We start from the raw sequence: 16960 nt of genomic DNA, 5'->3' as shown, positions 1-16960 counted from the left end.
AGAAGCAGATTAGTCCTTTCCATTACCAAACAGCACTCCACTGCATGGATAAACTACAACCTGCCCCTCCATTCTCAGTTAATTGACACCTGAGTTGTTTCCGATTATGAACAAAGCTGCTGCAAACATTTGTGTGCAGGCCCTGGGAGAACATATGTTTTCATCTCTCTTGGGTAAATACTCAGGAGAGGAATTGCTGGGTCACATAGTAAGTCCATGTTTGACTGTACAAGAAACTGACAAACTGTTCTCTAAAGTTGTTGCACCATTCCACGTGCCCCACAGCAAAGCCTGAGCCTTCAAACATTTCCTCTGTTTCGGGGGCAGTTGGTATCATTAGTCTATCTATCTCTTCTTTTTTTAGTGGTTAGTGTTGCTAGCAGTTTATAAAATTTATTAATTTTGCGAAGAATCAACTTTTAACTTTGTTGACTTTTTGTTTATCTACTTTCTATTTCATTCACTTCCATATTTATTTTTATTTTCTTTCTTTAACCTTGGGCTTAAATTTTTCCTAGACTTTTGATGTGGAAGCTTAAATAATAGATTTTATAGTCCATTCTTTTCTAATATAAACGTTATTGCTGAGTACTGCTTTAGTTGCAACCAACAAAATTTGATATGCTGTGCTTTCATTAACAATCCATTTAAAATATTTTCTAATTTTTCTTGTGATTTCTTTTTTTATTCATGGCTTATTAAGAAGTGTGTTTCATTTCCAAACATTTGGAGATTTTTCTGGCCATCTTGTTATTGATTTCTCATTTAATTCCATTTTGATAAGAGAATATACTCTATGTGATTGTAGTCACTTAACATTCATTGAGAAATGTTTTATAGTCTTTCTTGGGGAATTTTTCACGTATATTTGAGAGACATGCCAGTTCTACAGATGTTGGTGTCTTAGTCTGCTTGGGTTGCCATAACAAAATACCACAGACTGTGTGTCTTAAACCATAGGCATCAATTTTCTCACAGCGCCAGCATGGTCGGGTTCTGGTAGGAGCTCTCCTCCTGGCTTGCATATGGCTGCCTTCTTGTTGTGTCCTCATGTGAATTTACTGTGGCATTTGTGCATGGAGAGAGAGAAGCCCTGATCTCTCTTTCTCTTCTTATAAGGACACCAATCATATCAGCTTAGAGCCTCAGCTTTATGACCTCATATAACCTTTATTACCTCTTTATAGGCCATATGTTCAAATAAAGTCACACTGGGGTTAAGGCTTTAACATATGAATTTGGTGGGGGACACAATTCAGTCCTAGCAGTTGAGTATAGTATTCTCAAGTGTCAATTACATCAAGTTAGGCCATTGTGTTGTTCAAATCTTCTATATGCTCAATGATTTTTTTCCTACTTATTTTATCAATTATTGAGAGAGAAGTCTTAACATCTCCAACTATGAGTGTGAATTTGTCACTTTCCTCTTTGAGGTCTGTCAGTTTTGCTCCACGTATTTTGAAGCTCAGTTTTTAGGTGCATGTGCATTTAGGATTTTTAAGTTTTATGAATGACCCTTAAGAATGATGAATTGACCATTTAATCATTACAAAATGTGCATCTTCATCTTTAGGTCTAATATATCTTTTATTAATACAACTACAACATCTTCTTTTGCTGACTGTATTTACTTTCAATCTGTCAGTATCTTTATATCTAAGCTGTGTTTCTTGTAACTGCATATAGTTCAGTCTTTTTAATCAGTCTGACAATCTCTGCCTTTTAATTGGCATGTTTAGTTAACTTACCTTTAATGTAATTATTGATACAATTGGCTGTTTTTTATTGGCCCCTTTTGTTTTTGTGCTTCCCTTCTACATTCTTCTTTTTAATGAACAGAATATTTTTGGTAGAGCATTTTATCTCCTCTGTTGACCTTTGTATTAACTTTTTAGTGGTTGATGTAGAGATCAAAATTTGCATCATTTATCACAGTCCACCTTCACATACTTTACGAACAGCTTAAGAATCTTGTAACAAAATATTTCCATTTACCTCCCCAGTCCTGCCCTTTGACACTTTGTCATCTCATATGTTACTTCTACTTAAGCTATAAAGGCCTCAGTTGTCACCATTTTTGCTTTGAGTAATTAAATCTTTAAAGACATTTAAGAATATTTACGTACCTACATATTGATAGAAAGATTTTTAAAAGTTTCCTTGTATTTACCTTTTCTAGTATTCTTCATTTATTCCTACAAATATGAGCTTCATTGTGCTGCCATTTCTTTTCATCCTGAGGAAGTCAGCATTTCTTGTAGAGCATATTTGCTAATGGTGAATTCTCTCAGTTTGCTCTGTCTACAAATACCTGTCTTTGTCTTCCTTTTTTTTCAGTGAGGGAGATTGGCCCTGAGCTAACATCTGTGCTAATCTTCCTCTCTTTTGTATGTGGTATGCCACCATAGCATGTCTTGATGAGTGGTGTGCCAGTCTGGACCCGGGATCTGAACACCCAAACCCCAGGCTACCAAAGTGGAGCATGTGAACTTAACCACTACGCCACCAGGCCAGCCCCCTGTCTTCCTTTTCGAAGGACAGTTTTGCTGGATAAACAACTGCTTTAGCACCTTGAACACAGGCTACTTTGTTTGGTTTTGGTTTGCTTTATTGCACTTTGCAGACACTGAATTTTTTACAAGAAAAGGTTTGTGGCGATTCTGCACCAAGCAAGTCCATTGGCACCATTTTTCCAGCAGTATTTGCTTGCTTCATGTTTCTGATCATATTTTGGTAATTCTTGCATTATTTAAAAATTTCTTCATTATTATTATATTTGTTATGGTGATCTGTGATCAGTGACCTTTGATGTTACTACTGAAATTGTTCTGGGGTGCCATAAATTGCACCCACCTAAGATGGAGAACTTAATTGATAAGTCCTTAATCGATAAATGTGTTCTGACTGCTCCACTGATTGGCCATTTGCCTGTCTCTCTCCCTCTCCTTAGGCCTCTCTATATCCTGAGACACAATAATATTGAAATTAGGCCAATTAATAACTCTACAATGACCTCTAAATATTCAACTGAAAGAAAGAGTTGCACATCTCTTACTTTAAATCAAAAGCTAGAAATGATGAAGCTTAGTGAGGGGGGCTTATTGAAAGTTGAGATAGGCTGAAAGCTAGGCCTTTTACGCCAAACAATGAGCCAAGTTGTGAATGCAAAGTCAAAGTTCTTGAAGAAAATTAAAAGTGTTACTCCAGTAAACACACTAATGATAAGGAAGTGAAGCAGCTTATTGCTGATATGGAGAAAGTTTTAGTGGTTTGGATAGAAGATCAAACATTCCCTTAAGCCACAGCCTAATCCAGAGCAAGGCCCTAACTCTCTTCAATTCTGTGAAGGCTGAGGGAGGTGAGGAAGCTGCAGAAGAAAAGTCTGAAGCTAGCAGAAGCTGGTTCATGAGGTTTAAGGAAAGAAGCCGTCTCCATAACATAAAAGTGCAGGTGAAGCAGCAAGTGCTGACGGAGAAGCTGCAGCAAGTTCTCCAGAAGATCTAGCTGAGAGAATCAGTGAAGGTGGTGACAGTAAACAGCAGATTTTCAATGTAGATGAAACGGCCTTATATTGGAAGAAGATGCCATCTAGGACTCTCATAGCTAGAGGGGAGAAGTCAATGTCAGGCTTCAAAGGACAGGCTGATTCTCTTTTTCAGGGGCTAATGCATTTGGTGACTTTCAATTGAAGCCAGTGCTCATTTACTATTCTGAAAATCCCAGGGCCCTTAAGAATTATGCTAAGTGACTCTTCCTGTGCTCTGTAAATAGAACAGCAAAGCCTAGGTTACAGCACATCTCTTTACAACATGGCTTACTGAACATTCCAGGCTCTCTGTTAAGACTTACTGCTCAGAAAAAAAGATTCCTTTCAAAATATTGCTGCTCGTTGACAATGCACCTGGTCATCCAAGAGCTCTGATGGAGATGTACGACGAGATTAATGTTGTTTAATGCCTGCTAACACAACATCCATTCTGCAGCCCATGGATGAAGGAGTCATTTCGACTTTCAAGTCTGATTATTTAATAAATACATTTCATTAAGGCTACAGCTGCCATACATAGTGATTCCTCTGATGGATCTGGGCAAAGCAAATTGAAAACCTTCTGTTGAAAGAATTCACCATTTAGATACCATTAAGAACATTTGTAATTCGTGGGAAGAGGTCAAAATATCAACATAAACAGGAGTTTGGGAGAAGTTGATTCCAGCCCTCATGGATGACTTTGAGGGTTCAAGACTTCAGTGGAGGAAGTAACTGTAGATGTGGTGGAAACAGTAAGAGAATTAGAATTAGAAGTGGAGCCTGAAAATGTGACTAAATTGCTATAATCTCATGATAAAACTTTAACGGATGAGGAGTTGCTTCTTATGGATGAGCAAAGAATGTGGTTTCTCGAGATGGAATTTACTCTGGTGAAGATGCTGTGAAGATTGTTGAAATGACAACAAAGGATCTGGAGTATCACATAAATGTAGTTGACAGAGCACGGCAGGGTTTCTGAGAATTGATTCCACTTTTTTTGGAAAGAAGTTCTGCTGTGGGTAAAATGCTATCAAACAGCACTGCATGCTTTAGAGAAATTGTCTGTGAAAGGAAGAGTCAATTGATACGGCAAACTTCATCATTATTTTAATAAAATTGCCAAAGCCACCCCAACCTTCAGCAACCACTACCTTGATCAGTCAGCACCATCAGCACTGGGACAAGACCATCCACCAGCAAAAAGAGTATGACTCGCTGAAGGCTCAGATGATGGTTAGCATTTTTTAGCAATAAAGTATTTTTTAATTAAAGTGTGTAATTGTTTTTTTAGATGTAATACTACTGCATACACTATAGTGCACACATAACTTTTGTATGCACTGGGAAACCAAAAAATTTGTGTGATTCACTTTACTGCTATATTTACTTTATTGCAGTGGTCTGGAATCAAACCTGTAGTATCTCCGAAGTCTGCTTGTTCATCATTCCACTATATTCTGACTTGTGTTGTTTCTGACAAGAGTTCAGTGTTATTTTTATTATTATTCCCCTGTGTAACTTATTCTTATTTTTGTAGCTGCTTTAAGCTTGTCTCTATCGTTTGCTCCAGCATTTTGATGATGATGTGTCTATTTACTCTTGGAGCTCACTGAGATTCTCAAATCTGTGGGTTGCTGTCTCTTTTCAGTCTTGGTCATTACGTCTTCAAATTGTTCCCCCGTCCCATCCTCTCTCACCTCTCCTTCTGGGACTCCTACCACACGTATGTTAGACCACCTGGGGTTGTCCCATAGATCTCAGAGACTGTTCCATTTTATAGTCATTGTTTTTGCTTTGTGTTGAGAGTTTGGATAATTTCTACTGATTGAACGTCAAGTTCACTCACCGACCCGTTCCCCTGATGTATCTAGTCTGTTACTAAACCATGAGGAATATTTTGTTTCTAACACCGCAGTTTTCATTTCTAGCATTTCCATTTGGTTCTTTTGATAGTTTATATCTTTCGGTGATATCCCCCATCTCCTCCTGCAAGGTGTATACCTTTTCAACTAGGTCCTCTGGCATGTCTTTCAGAGTTATTTTAAAGTCTTTGATGATTCCAACATGTCCATTCTGCTCTATTGACCATTTCTTCTTGTGGCCATGTATCATATTTTCTTTCCTCTTCGCACATCTTTTAGTTTTTAATTTTAAAGCAAACCTTGTGTTTAAAAGAACAGTGGAGATTGAAGTAAAAAACATTTACTGCCTTCCCCACCCCCTGAAAAAGGTGCTGTCAGGCCACTAGCTCGGGTGTCTGAGTGAATCTGTATGGTAGGGAGCTTGGTCTGGGCTCTGTTGAGCTTAGTTAGATTCCATTCAACGCTGGCTTCACACAGCTGTGGGCAGGACCAGGACTTTGGATCTGAGACTCTGGATCTCTCTTAATGCGTTACAGCCTGGAGACTCACTTTCCAAACCATGGGAGATCTTTTTCTGCTTCATGACTTGGCTGCCAGCTTTTGCGTGACTAGTTGGTGCTCTCTTCTCTCCAGTCTCACCTCAGCTTTCTCCATTCTGCTGCCCAATTCCCAGCCTTTCGAAGGCAAACATACTGCCCCCCAAGAGGCCTGAGAGAGAGGTGCTCAGCATTCCCGTCCTCCTGTCTTTTGAGTGTGATGGTAGCACTTGGTGATCCGGGACTGCTGGAGAGGGGCTGTCAGCTTCCCTGCTCTTCTTTCAGCTCTCAGTACCTCCGCCTTCCCTTCACTGAAGGCCCAGTTCCTCAGAGGAAATGTCTTCTCTTCCAGGGCCCCCTGCTCAGAGTTCACAGGTCTGTTGCTTTGCATTCACTGGAGGCCTAGAGAACCTCAGATGGATTCTCTCAGCACTTCTGCCCTCTCTCAGCTTCTGTATACTCCCCTTTGGACAGGTGGAGGCCTGTGGGAAGAGCTGGTGTAGGCACACAGGACTGAGCTGGGCCCCTTGGGACTCTCATCCACCTTGCCAAGCTCTGTGCCACTGCTAACGTTCTCAAAAAAGCCTCCTTGGTTTCTACGGTAAATTCCTCCTCCTGCTCCTCTACCAGGGATGAAAACAATTGCAGGTCTGTTCTCTCCAAAGAAGAATTTAGTCCACTGAGATTTCTTTGACTCTTCAGCTCTCTGATGGATCTTAAAAACTATGACTTTGTAATTAACCAGATTGTTTTAACTGTTAGGGTTGGAACAAATCTCGTGTGACTTACATATCCTAATCAAAAATGGAAGTCCAGAATCCTTTGTAATAAATGTATTTTTTCTAAAATCAACAGAACTGTTTTCTGTGGTTGGTATTAAACACCTCAATTGATTTAGAAACTGGTATCAGGAGTGGCTGCAGGTAACAGATTGCTAGGGCAATAGGGGAATCTGAAATTGATTAGTTCATTTGGCGGGAGCCAAGGGCAGGGAAAATCCAGCTCATTTGCTGGGTTGGACTGTGGCTGCAGGCCACGTACTGTTTCTGTGGGTGCTGTGGAAGTTAAAGAACAAATGAGAAGCTCAGGTGCTTGTGTTTATATTTTTGGTTCAAGGCATGGACTAAAACCCAGGAGCTTTCTACAACTGACAATCACTTGCTCATTGCGACAAGAGATAACCCAAACCAAAGTGAATATCTGATTGTGAAACTTGTGGAGTTTAACATCAGTTGGACACCTCATCATGGTCTATTAGGACCCTAAACTCTTCCTGTGGTTATTTTCAAAGTTCCTGAATGTTCAGATGGCTAGACATACCCAGGAACTGGCAGATCCAACACTGATTATTTGTTCAATGTGGTGATCCCCAGTGCCCAGCACACATTAGACATCCAAAAACACTGTACAGAGGAAGGAGTGAATGTGCCTCTTCTTTTTCCCTTGCTTTGCCCCACAGTTTTTCAGAGTCCGTCTGCCCATGGCAATGAACTTCACAATCTAGTCTACAGCTTACAGAATGTCAGTGATAGAATGGTCATCACCCAAAAACCCTGGACCTAGGACTGATCATAGTAACTGCTGGGGCATCAGCTTGTCTCTCTTTTGGACAGAGGGTGGGTGCGTTACTGGTTTAAGAGTGAAAGCTACATTATAGCAGTTTTACTGAGGGGCCGAGGGATGATGTATAAGAATGAGACAAAGAGTATGTGTTGACGTTGGGCAGCCAAAGGCATGGGCTGAGGCAGCCACTGATTGTTCCTTTTTGGTTACCAAGCATCTCAACAATCTGTATTTGGGGAACTCCTCCACTTTTGGAGCCTGGTTGATACCGGGCTCCGTCCCTTTGCAGTAACTAAAAATTCCTGATGCTCTCCTCCCTAGCTTTCCTGGAAGCCAGCATGCAGGTAGGTAGGCAGGTCTGCCAATTAGCTGCATCCATTCGTGGCATAAGGACGCATGCAGGCTCTTGCCCTTGGTAGTGGAGCGTCTGCAGCATGGCCTCAGCCCTGGAGGTATGCCGGTGGTGGAGCCTGGTGTCGAGGGCCAGTTGCTCAGTGCAAGCTTACAGACACTGATGTCCTCACCAGAACAGAGCTGTTCCTGCAGCACAGTCCTAAATCCGGTCCTCTGGCTCCTTGGAGCTTCTAAGAGTGAACCACTGACATCTTAATAAATTCCTTTTCATTTAAGTTGCAAAAGGTGGTCTCTGCTACTTACAAATTAGAATGCTGACTGATATACTGCGTAACTGAGAATACAGATCCCATGATCTCAAATGTTAATTTTCATTATCTGGGACAACATATATCAGCCCGAGAGGACGTAAAAGTTTCAGCTGAATGCGACTAATTCCCTGGAGCATGCAAAACCTTCAAGAGTGCCTTTATTTATTTTTAATTTCCTCATCTAAAAGCAGTGCGGGGGAAAAATGAATTGAGAGCTCAAATTAATGAAAGTCTTACTATAACTATTAATTTTATTTTGAGAATTACTTAAGATTTATGTCATCCTCGGAGCCTTCCACTGTTTTTCTTTCACAATCAATTACTCTACTTCTCATCATCAGGGTGGCTATATTTCTCTTTCATTATGTGAGCATCAAGATTTAAGCTTGACTATAACTATTACTATTGACTGAATTTCACATAGCTATTTACAATAAAGCTTTCCTCTCAGATAAACTAATCATTGTTTTTCTATATAATAAAGATCAAAGTTTCTGCTTAAGGTAGCTTAAAAGTTCTGGAAAATAGAAGACCTCATTTTCCCCTCCCTTCTTCTGCTGGCAAGGAGGATGCTAATTTTTCAGTTACAGTGAACTGAATTTCTAAAGCAAATAAAACCAAAGACCTTTCAGCTTATACTTTTGAAAAGAGTAACTGTGGCTGTAGGCAGTATCTTTTTCAACAGATACTGTGTGTTAATAAACAAGTGACACTTCTTAATAGTACTAAGGGAAATTTATGTTAAAGTTAATTAAGCCCAGAAGTTATAATTTGATCTAATGTCCGCTTTTGTCATAAATTCAACAAATTGAAATTGTTTTAAAGTCATTTTGACATCTAAAGATTCTAGGAAATGTCATTCCTAAGTATAACAAATAGCTCATACTTAAATTTCTTGCTTCTGCAGAATATAAAATATACCAGTATTTCTTGTAAAATCAAAGTCATCCACACTTGATGTTGTGAGTCCTTCCTTTGTCATAGAGCTAAGACATGGAACTCAAAGGGACAATGTCAAAATAATTAATGTGGCAATTCCTGCCTCAAAAAGATAAATGGGTAAACAAATCCCTCAGTTTCTAAGATATAAGAGCTGAAACAAGAGCATCACAGAAATTATGTCTCAATTTTCTATGATTGTCTAATATTTAAATCTTTATATTGCCCATGTGTGTACTTAACAATGACATATTTGTCAATTTTCATGACTTTCATATGTGTTTCACATGACAGCACGTGAAAGCAGGCATCACGGAGGGACCTGCAGCACTGAGTCGCCACAACCTTGTTCGTGGTTTGTTCCCCACAAACACGGTATCAACACCTCCCTCAGCAACATGTTGAATGTGAACAAGCAGTAAGCGTTATTATGCTGTTGTGGCATCTATGCTATGCTCTTCTCCCTTCATCCATCAACATTTTGAGAGAGAAACAAAGAAGAAGAAATACCCTTGTGGCCAAGCACCTGTCTCATGAATTCCTGATTTGTTCCCCACCACCTGTGCAGAAGGGAAGTGTTAGATCATCCTATGGTTGAACTTATTTAAGAAGTAGATTTCTGCATTTCTTATTCCTCCTCATGGAATAGGCAGCTGGAAACATTTAAACAGAGCAGATAAAAGTGAATAGAGAAAGAAAATTTCAATATTTAAAGAACTAGTTTGGCAAGATAAATCCAATTCTTTAGATTACCTCTTAGAGTAGGGAATTAACTTCAATCACAGAACAAGGTATAACTGACTCTTGAGAGGAATTTGGTAGCTGGTAATTTTTGAAAAAATGGAGCTAATTCAAAGAGAGGGAGGATAGAGGCAAGGAACCCCAATGGAAAATCACAAGAAGCTTTCTGTACCTAACTTTTCTGAAGTGATCTCATCGGACTGGTCACATGGGAAGCGTCCTTCCTCAGCCCAAGTCCATGGCCAAGTCCAAAAACCTGGAGTCCCGGCAAAGAGCAGGCAGACTGAGGGCTCTCAGAGGTCACCCAGAGGGTAACTGCAAACAACCACCTCTGGGGCCGTAAGCGGAAGACAGCAGGGCAGGGAGGGGAAATCAGGAGGTGCTTGTGTCAACCGTCCTCCGTTCCAGCAACTGTTGTGAGTGAAGTTTTCATCCTTTTAATACATTCGAGGAACAAAGTCTGCAGCTGTGCCCGGACTGGCTCGTCCAGGTGAGGCTGTATGAGGCTGCACTGGGGGAGAGCATGCCTACATGGCTTTCCTGTCCTTCCTGGCCATCCCAACCTGGCAGAGTGATCTCCATGGACATGCACCTCATGGTAAGAGTTAGAAAAGGAAAGGAATAGTGAAGGTGGCCAGAAGTGGGCTTATGAAGAGAAAGAAAGAAAACAAGGGTTTTCAAGCCATGGTTAGTGCAAGGATGTCTTATGAGGGTGGCCTCGCTTACACCTATGCCATAGAAATGCAGCACATAATTGTAACTGTTATTTCTACATTACCATCACCACAGCAAATTCCCAGACCTCCTTCATGTCCTGAAATTATGCCTACAAAAATTTCTGCCTACACATGGGAGACCAAGTACTTCAAGAGACAGGATTTCCTGCCACAATGAAACATTTGTCTAGTATCCAATCTTTAAAAAGCCCAACTTCAGGGGTCTGGGCAAACTGCTATTCATGCTACAAAAGTTAAAATGTTCCAAGATAGAATAAGCACCATGAAAGCTATTTATGAATAATGGTTGCCGACAAATGCAGGACAAAAAAAAAAAAAAAGGAAAAAGAAACAAGTGTGCACCAATCTCATGCATTTGATGAAAAGGTGTCTTCTGAATGTAGCTAAGCATCAGCCAGGAACCCATGTTGAGCAGTCTATGCTGAGTGCCTGACTCAAGCTCTTACTGACATCAGCAAAACTTACCTGCAAGCAAATGGCCAGGTTCACTCTACAGCCAAACGAGGTGCTAACGGCCCGAGGATGGAGGCCCAGGTCTTTAAACAGTTTTGAGAAGGACTGGGTGAGTGCTATTCGAGGCCGTTCTTCTGCCACAACCACACACGTCCGCACACGAGACAAGTCCAGTCCTCGTGCCTAGAAATAACCAGAGCGGTGAGAAGTCAGCCTTCCAAGTGCTTAGGTGTGTGACCTGCAGGCCCTTTAAGCAGACCCCATAAAACAACAGAAACTCCACACAGATATCATTTCAAGGGCTTTCTGTGTCCACACCATCAATTAAACTGTTTTAGGATGTCTGTGTAAACAAACAAAACAAAAACACACAGATATCAGATTATCAATGCCATTACAAACATATCTTAATAGCAAGAAGTAACAGCAAGAAGCATGACGAGGGGAAAGAGGGGGCAGAAGCGAGGTCCAGGAAAAAAAAAATTTAAAGGAAAGGGTTTGGGGAAGAAAGGAAGCATTTGTACACACGCCTATGAACACAGAACACAGGACACACGTGGAGAGAAATGAGAAAACCTATTTTTAATACAGGAATGGAAAACTAAAATGTTTGGACAACTTCTTAAAGACAGCTCTCCTCAAAAGGTCACAGAGAAATCCTCATGATCAAGTGCATCTCAGTTTCTAGGGTCTACACATGATCAAGCACATCTCAATTCTGCACCAAATTCCGTCAACTGAGCAAAACAGAGGAGGAGGAATTCAAGAGAGTTAAGCACAACACTGTGTGGTAAGAGCGGGGCTTCCTGGGCTGAGCTGAGGGAGGCAAAGAGTGGTAGCAGTTGCATTTAGACATGAGGCAGGTGACGAGAGGTGGCATGGCCAGTGGAAAAGAGAGCCCTGAGAGGACCATCACCACAAGCAGAACCATTTAGTCCTTCAAGCATCCTGCAAGGTGGTCTTGGCACTTGGATAGCTGGAAGGACTCCTAAACTGAGGAGGGACACACAATTCAAGACAACTCTGACTCTGAAATTTAGTACACAGATTTGATTTTATGCACGTACAGTTACACAGGAAAAATTGAAACCTGGGTAACACAAAGGATCTATTTACACGTGTATATTTTGAGAAGCAATGCAGCCTGAGGTTTGAGATGGTGAACCTAGAGCCAGAGATTCAAAACTTGCTCTAAAGTTTATTAAATATAAGAACTTGGAAAGGGTGCTTAATTTCTCTTTGTTTCCCCACCTTTGAAATGGAGACAATAATGGTTTCTATTTCAGAGAGCTGTTGTAAAGGTTAAATGAATCATACGTAAAGTGCTTAAAAATCACTCAATTATGTTGTTATTTCATTTGGTTATTTATATATGCACCTACAGGGAAAGTTTGTGAAATGTACTCAATCATTTTATAACGTAATATAGATGGACATGAGTAACAATTATGTTTTATGAGTTTATTTTCCTGTATAAGTACATAATTTCAAGTAACTATACATTTATTTATGTAGCTTAATATCAAAGTTATCTTGCATGTTGTTTTCTGGTTCAAGCTTAATACATTAGGTCTCAATAGGAAAACAAAATTAAGAGAGATAAATGTATTCTTTACTATTTGAATGTGTACAGATAATTTGTGTGTGCATACACACACAAACATAATCTGTACATACAAAGACATACACATATCTGGGAATACAAACTGAACAGTGGTTGAAACATAAATCAAAACAGGTTGTGTGGTCATTCCCTCCTAGTTACTTGGATAAGGATTACTTAACTTACCATGAAAATATGTCTATCAAAATGTCCTTGGTAAATGTAGGGAAATTCTATTATTGTCACATAAGAGTAATTATACTGAAAAACCCCACTGTTTGCTTAGTTGTAAAAACGAATTTTGGTTAGGATCCAGACCTACAAAACAGTGGTGTTCAGGGAAAACCAAAATCAGTGGCTAAATTCAAACCTATGACTTGAATACCACCATTAGAATAAAATTAACTTCACTGAAGAATTGAATTCACCAAGAAATAAAAAAGCAACTTAAGACCCGTTAAGTAGACCTAATGGAATTAAAGACATCAGTAACAAACTCTCTGATCTACAACTCTTTTGGCAGTGGGAAAATATTCATGTTATAAAAAGAAGTTTTCACATGAAAACAATTCTGTAAGCTTCAGGCGACCGCAAATTATGTCTCGGCTTTTGTGAAGGATTATTTTAACTTCACCAAGCCCCTTCCATGCCCTCGGACATGTGCTACGGTGCTTTCCTGGGAGAATGTAAAGTGTGTCCCAAGGCACGGTGAGGCTGGGGGAGGGGGCTGCTTACCTTGAGGGATTCTGTCTGCGAGCCCAGCCCCTTGGTACAAAGTTCCATCACCGAATAGGAGCAAAATGTATCCCGGACTTTGTACTGACTCACGGCAAGAAGCCACAAGGCAGGATTGGTTTCCAACTCTGAAGGTGGGATGAGAATGGACTGGTGCCCAGAGTACACACTGCAGAGAGAAAGGGGGCTCAGTAAGGGTGGAGAGGCAGGGACCACCCCGCCCATTTGCAAGAGGCGGATGGTCATCCCAACTCTACTATGAGGTGTCTGTGAATATGAAATGAAAGCATGTTTATGAAAACATTCTGAAAAGCACAAAAGAGCTATAGGAATTACGATTCAGTTATTACCATTTTTTAAAAAACATTTTATTTTTCCTTTTTCTCCCCAAAGCTCCCCCCCGAGTACATAGTTGTGGGTCCTTCTAGTTGTGGCATGTGGGATGCCGCCTCAGCATGGCTTGATGTGTGGTGCCATATCCGTGCCCAGGATCCTAACTGGCGAAACCCTGGGCTGCCGCAGTGGAGCACGTGAACTTAACCACTCGGCCACAGGGCCGGCCCCCCAGTTATTACTACTTTGAACACTCATTTGAAACATCTAAAAGCTGTGACGCTTTTTCTCTCAAAGGAGCTACATTAACAAACTGGATTCTCTTTCATGGTAAACATTTGTAAAATGTCTGGAAGTTTAGCACAGGAGTTAGCAAACTCCAGATGCTGCCTTTTTTTGTAGATAACGTTTCACTGGGACATGGCCACTAGTTCCTTTAAATACCACCTACGGTGGCTTTTGCATCAACAGGCAGAACTGAGTTTTTGCAACAGAGACTGTAGGGGCTAAAGTATTTACTAAATTGCCATTTGAGAAAAAGCGTGGCTACCCCTGGTTTAGAAAACTGATGTCTGGAGTAAATGAAAGAAAATTAAAACAATTAGAGAAAGTTTGTCATTCGATTTTTTAAAATTTGGAATTTTACTTCAAAATAATGCAAACAAATCACCAAATAAGAAAACTAAGGAGAACACAATCATTCTATAATTCTACCTTTACAATTGAGGGGATATTTAGAGATAAGAGAAAAATGGTAGGTTAAATATTTTGATTCATCATCAATTGAAAGGGCAAGTGTGGTTTTAAAATAATGAAGCATTTGCCAAAACCACATTTTTAATAGTTCTAATTTTTTTTGGTTTATTACTATAAATCAACAATAGATGTCACGCATTACAATAAAAGATCCTAGTTAAATGACCTTCTAAGATTTAAGTAAAAGACATTTTCTAGCTAGAAAAAAATCTCATAGATGAAATAGCACATAAGCCTCTAAACTGCTATGTTACGATACCAAAGCCAATTCTTCTTTAATGCGGCCAATCTCATTTTAAAATTTTCAAAATTTTTATTTACAAGAGAATCCAACTGGTTAAAAAATGCAAGGAAATTAAGTTGGCTCACAAAATCTCCTTTAAACAGGGCCCTTAGAAGGAAAACTTCTTCAGAGAATGTGACAAAGGTGTTTTGGGCAAGTCTCCAATTTTCTTTATTCCTCTAAAGTCATTTATTTTTGTCAGAAGGAGAGACAGTACATGACCTTTTCTGTGATCTTTTCAAAGGGTTTAATCATTTGAGAACCACCAGATTAAGCACTAAAGAGGGGTATCAGTCCTCAAGTTATCATCCTGCTGTACAAATGGCTGTTTTTGGTCTTAAATTTTAAAATTTTATTGTGGCAAAATATACATAAGATTTACCATTTTTAAATGTACACTTTATGGCATTAACAACATTCACACTATTGCACAACCATCACCATCATCAATTTCCAAAACTTTCCATCATCCCAAACAGAAGCTCAGTACGCATTAAAAAATAAGTCTCCATCTTCCCCACCACAGCTCCTGGTAGCCTCTTACCTACTTTCTGTCTCTGAATTTGCCTATTCTAGATATTTCACGTACGTGGAATCACACAATATTTGTCATTTTCTGTCTGGCTTATTTCTCTTAGCATAATGTCTTCAAGGTTCACCCGTGTTGTAGTATGTGTTAGAATTATTTCCTTTTTAAGACTGAATAATATTCCATTGTACATATACCACATTTTGATAGATGTTTGGGTAGTTTCCACCTTCTGGTTATTGTGAATAATGCTGCTATGAACATGAAAGGATAAATATCTATTTGATGGGGCTGGCCTGGTGGCACAGTGGTTAAGTTTGCGTGTTCTGCTTCGGTGGCGCAGGGTTCACCAGTTCAGTTCCTGGGTGCAGCAGACCTAGGCACCACTTGTCAAGCCATGCTGTGGCAGGTGTCCCACATATAAAATAGAGGAAGATGGGCACGGATGGTAGCTCAGGGTTAATCTTCCTCAAAAAAAAAAAAAAATCTATTTGAGTCCCTGTTTTCAATTCTTTTGGGTATATACCCAATTGTTAGATCATACAGTAATTCTGTAAATCTTTTGAGGAAGTGCCAAACTGTTTCTCAAAGCAGCTGCACCATTTACATTCCTGCTGGCAATATGAGGATCCCAGTTTCTCCATATACTCCCTAATATTTGTCATATCCTTTTTTGCTTTTTTTTGGATTATAGCCATCCTAGTGGATGTGAAGTTGTATCTCACTGTGCTTTTGATTTGCACTTCCCTACTGACTAACGACATTGAGCATCTTCTCATGTGCTTATTGGCCATTTATATGTTTTCTTTGGAATAATGTCTAATTGAGTCCTTGGCCATTTTTTATGCAATTGGCTTTTATTATATTACTGACTGAAGAATCTTAAGGCCCCTGTTTGTTGAAAAACAAAATTCAAAAAGTGTGAAAGTCACTCAGTAGTTAATAATTCACCATTAGAACTGCATGTGCACACAAACAGACACAATGTTGTTATATATGACCTTGCAGTGCTGCATTGGTTTTTCTTTTGCTTTATTACTTAAAGTTACTGTATAAACCAGGAATGTGAATTATTCTGATCTCTTTTGAAGGAATATCAAAAATAAGTAAAAGTAAACATTACCATTTTATTTTAACGATTCTATGCCAGTCAGTATTTATGCAAGCATCTCATAGCACACTCAAATGCCACTGTTACTTTAGAGAGTAACAAAGTCCCATTGAAACCAAGTTTCCCTTCTAAATGAGTGCGCTTCTTCAAGGCGGAATAAACCCCAAGATGAAACTCAATGTTTGGAGAGAAACCACACCCGAGTGGAAGGCCCTCTGAGGTCCCTGCACCACTCCCGGGGACCCTGGCTGAGCCAGTGAAATCACAGTGAACTTTTAAAAAAAAGGTGCTTACACAACGTCAATCACACACACAAAACTGACATGCTCTTTGGAGGCACCAGAATAAACACCATTTAAAGAGCCTGCTTTGCTTCAGGAAAATGCCTTTGCCCCTTGCTGTGGGCTGGGTGTGCCCCTTAGATGTCCTTTCAGGAAGGAACCCGGTGATGTGATGTGAGTGTTCCAGGGGCTGCCAGCCTGCCGTCAGGGCTTCAGGCACACGAGCGAGACTTCCCTGACCGTGGCCTGCAACCTTTGCTTGCTGGCTGCAAGCTTCCACACTGGGCTGAGGCTCTCCCTGCCT

At 40.0% G+C, this 16960-nt stretch overlaps 1 protein-coding gene across 26 annotated transcripts in view; it reads right to left on the bottom strand.

Annotated features, from left to right (window-relative positions):
* The window catches only part of DIP2C (disco interacting protein 2 homolog C), a 469882-nt gene that overhangs the window by 47739 nt on the left and 405183 nt on the right, over positions 1-16960 (bottom strand). For all 26 annotated transcript variants that reach the window (XM_070601291.1, XM_070601280.1, XM_070601282.1 and 23 more), the window contains 2 exons: positions 13364-13532; positions 11038-11208 (listed from right to left, as the gene is read on the bottom strand). In XM_070601291.1, the coding sequence (XP_070457392.1) occupies positions 11038-11208; positions 13364-13532 (340 nt within the window). The remainder of the gene's footprint in view (positions 1-11037; positions 11209-13363; positions 13533-16960) is intronic.

The sequence above is a fragment of the Equus przewalskii genome, chromosome 30 (assembly GCF_037783145.1).
Source record: "Equus przewalskii isolate Varuska chromosome 30, EquPr2, whole genome shotgun sequence".
Lineage (NCBI taxonomy): Eukaryota > Metazoa > Chordata > Mammalia > Perissodactyla > Equidae > Equus > Equus przewalskii.
This window is presented reverse-complemented; position numbering and strand designations above follow the sequence as displayed.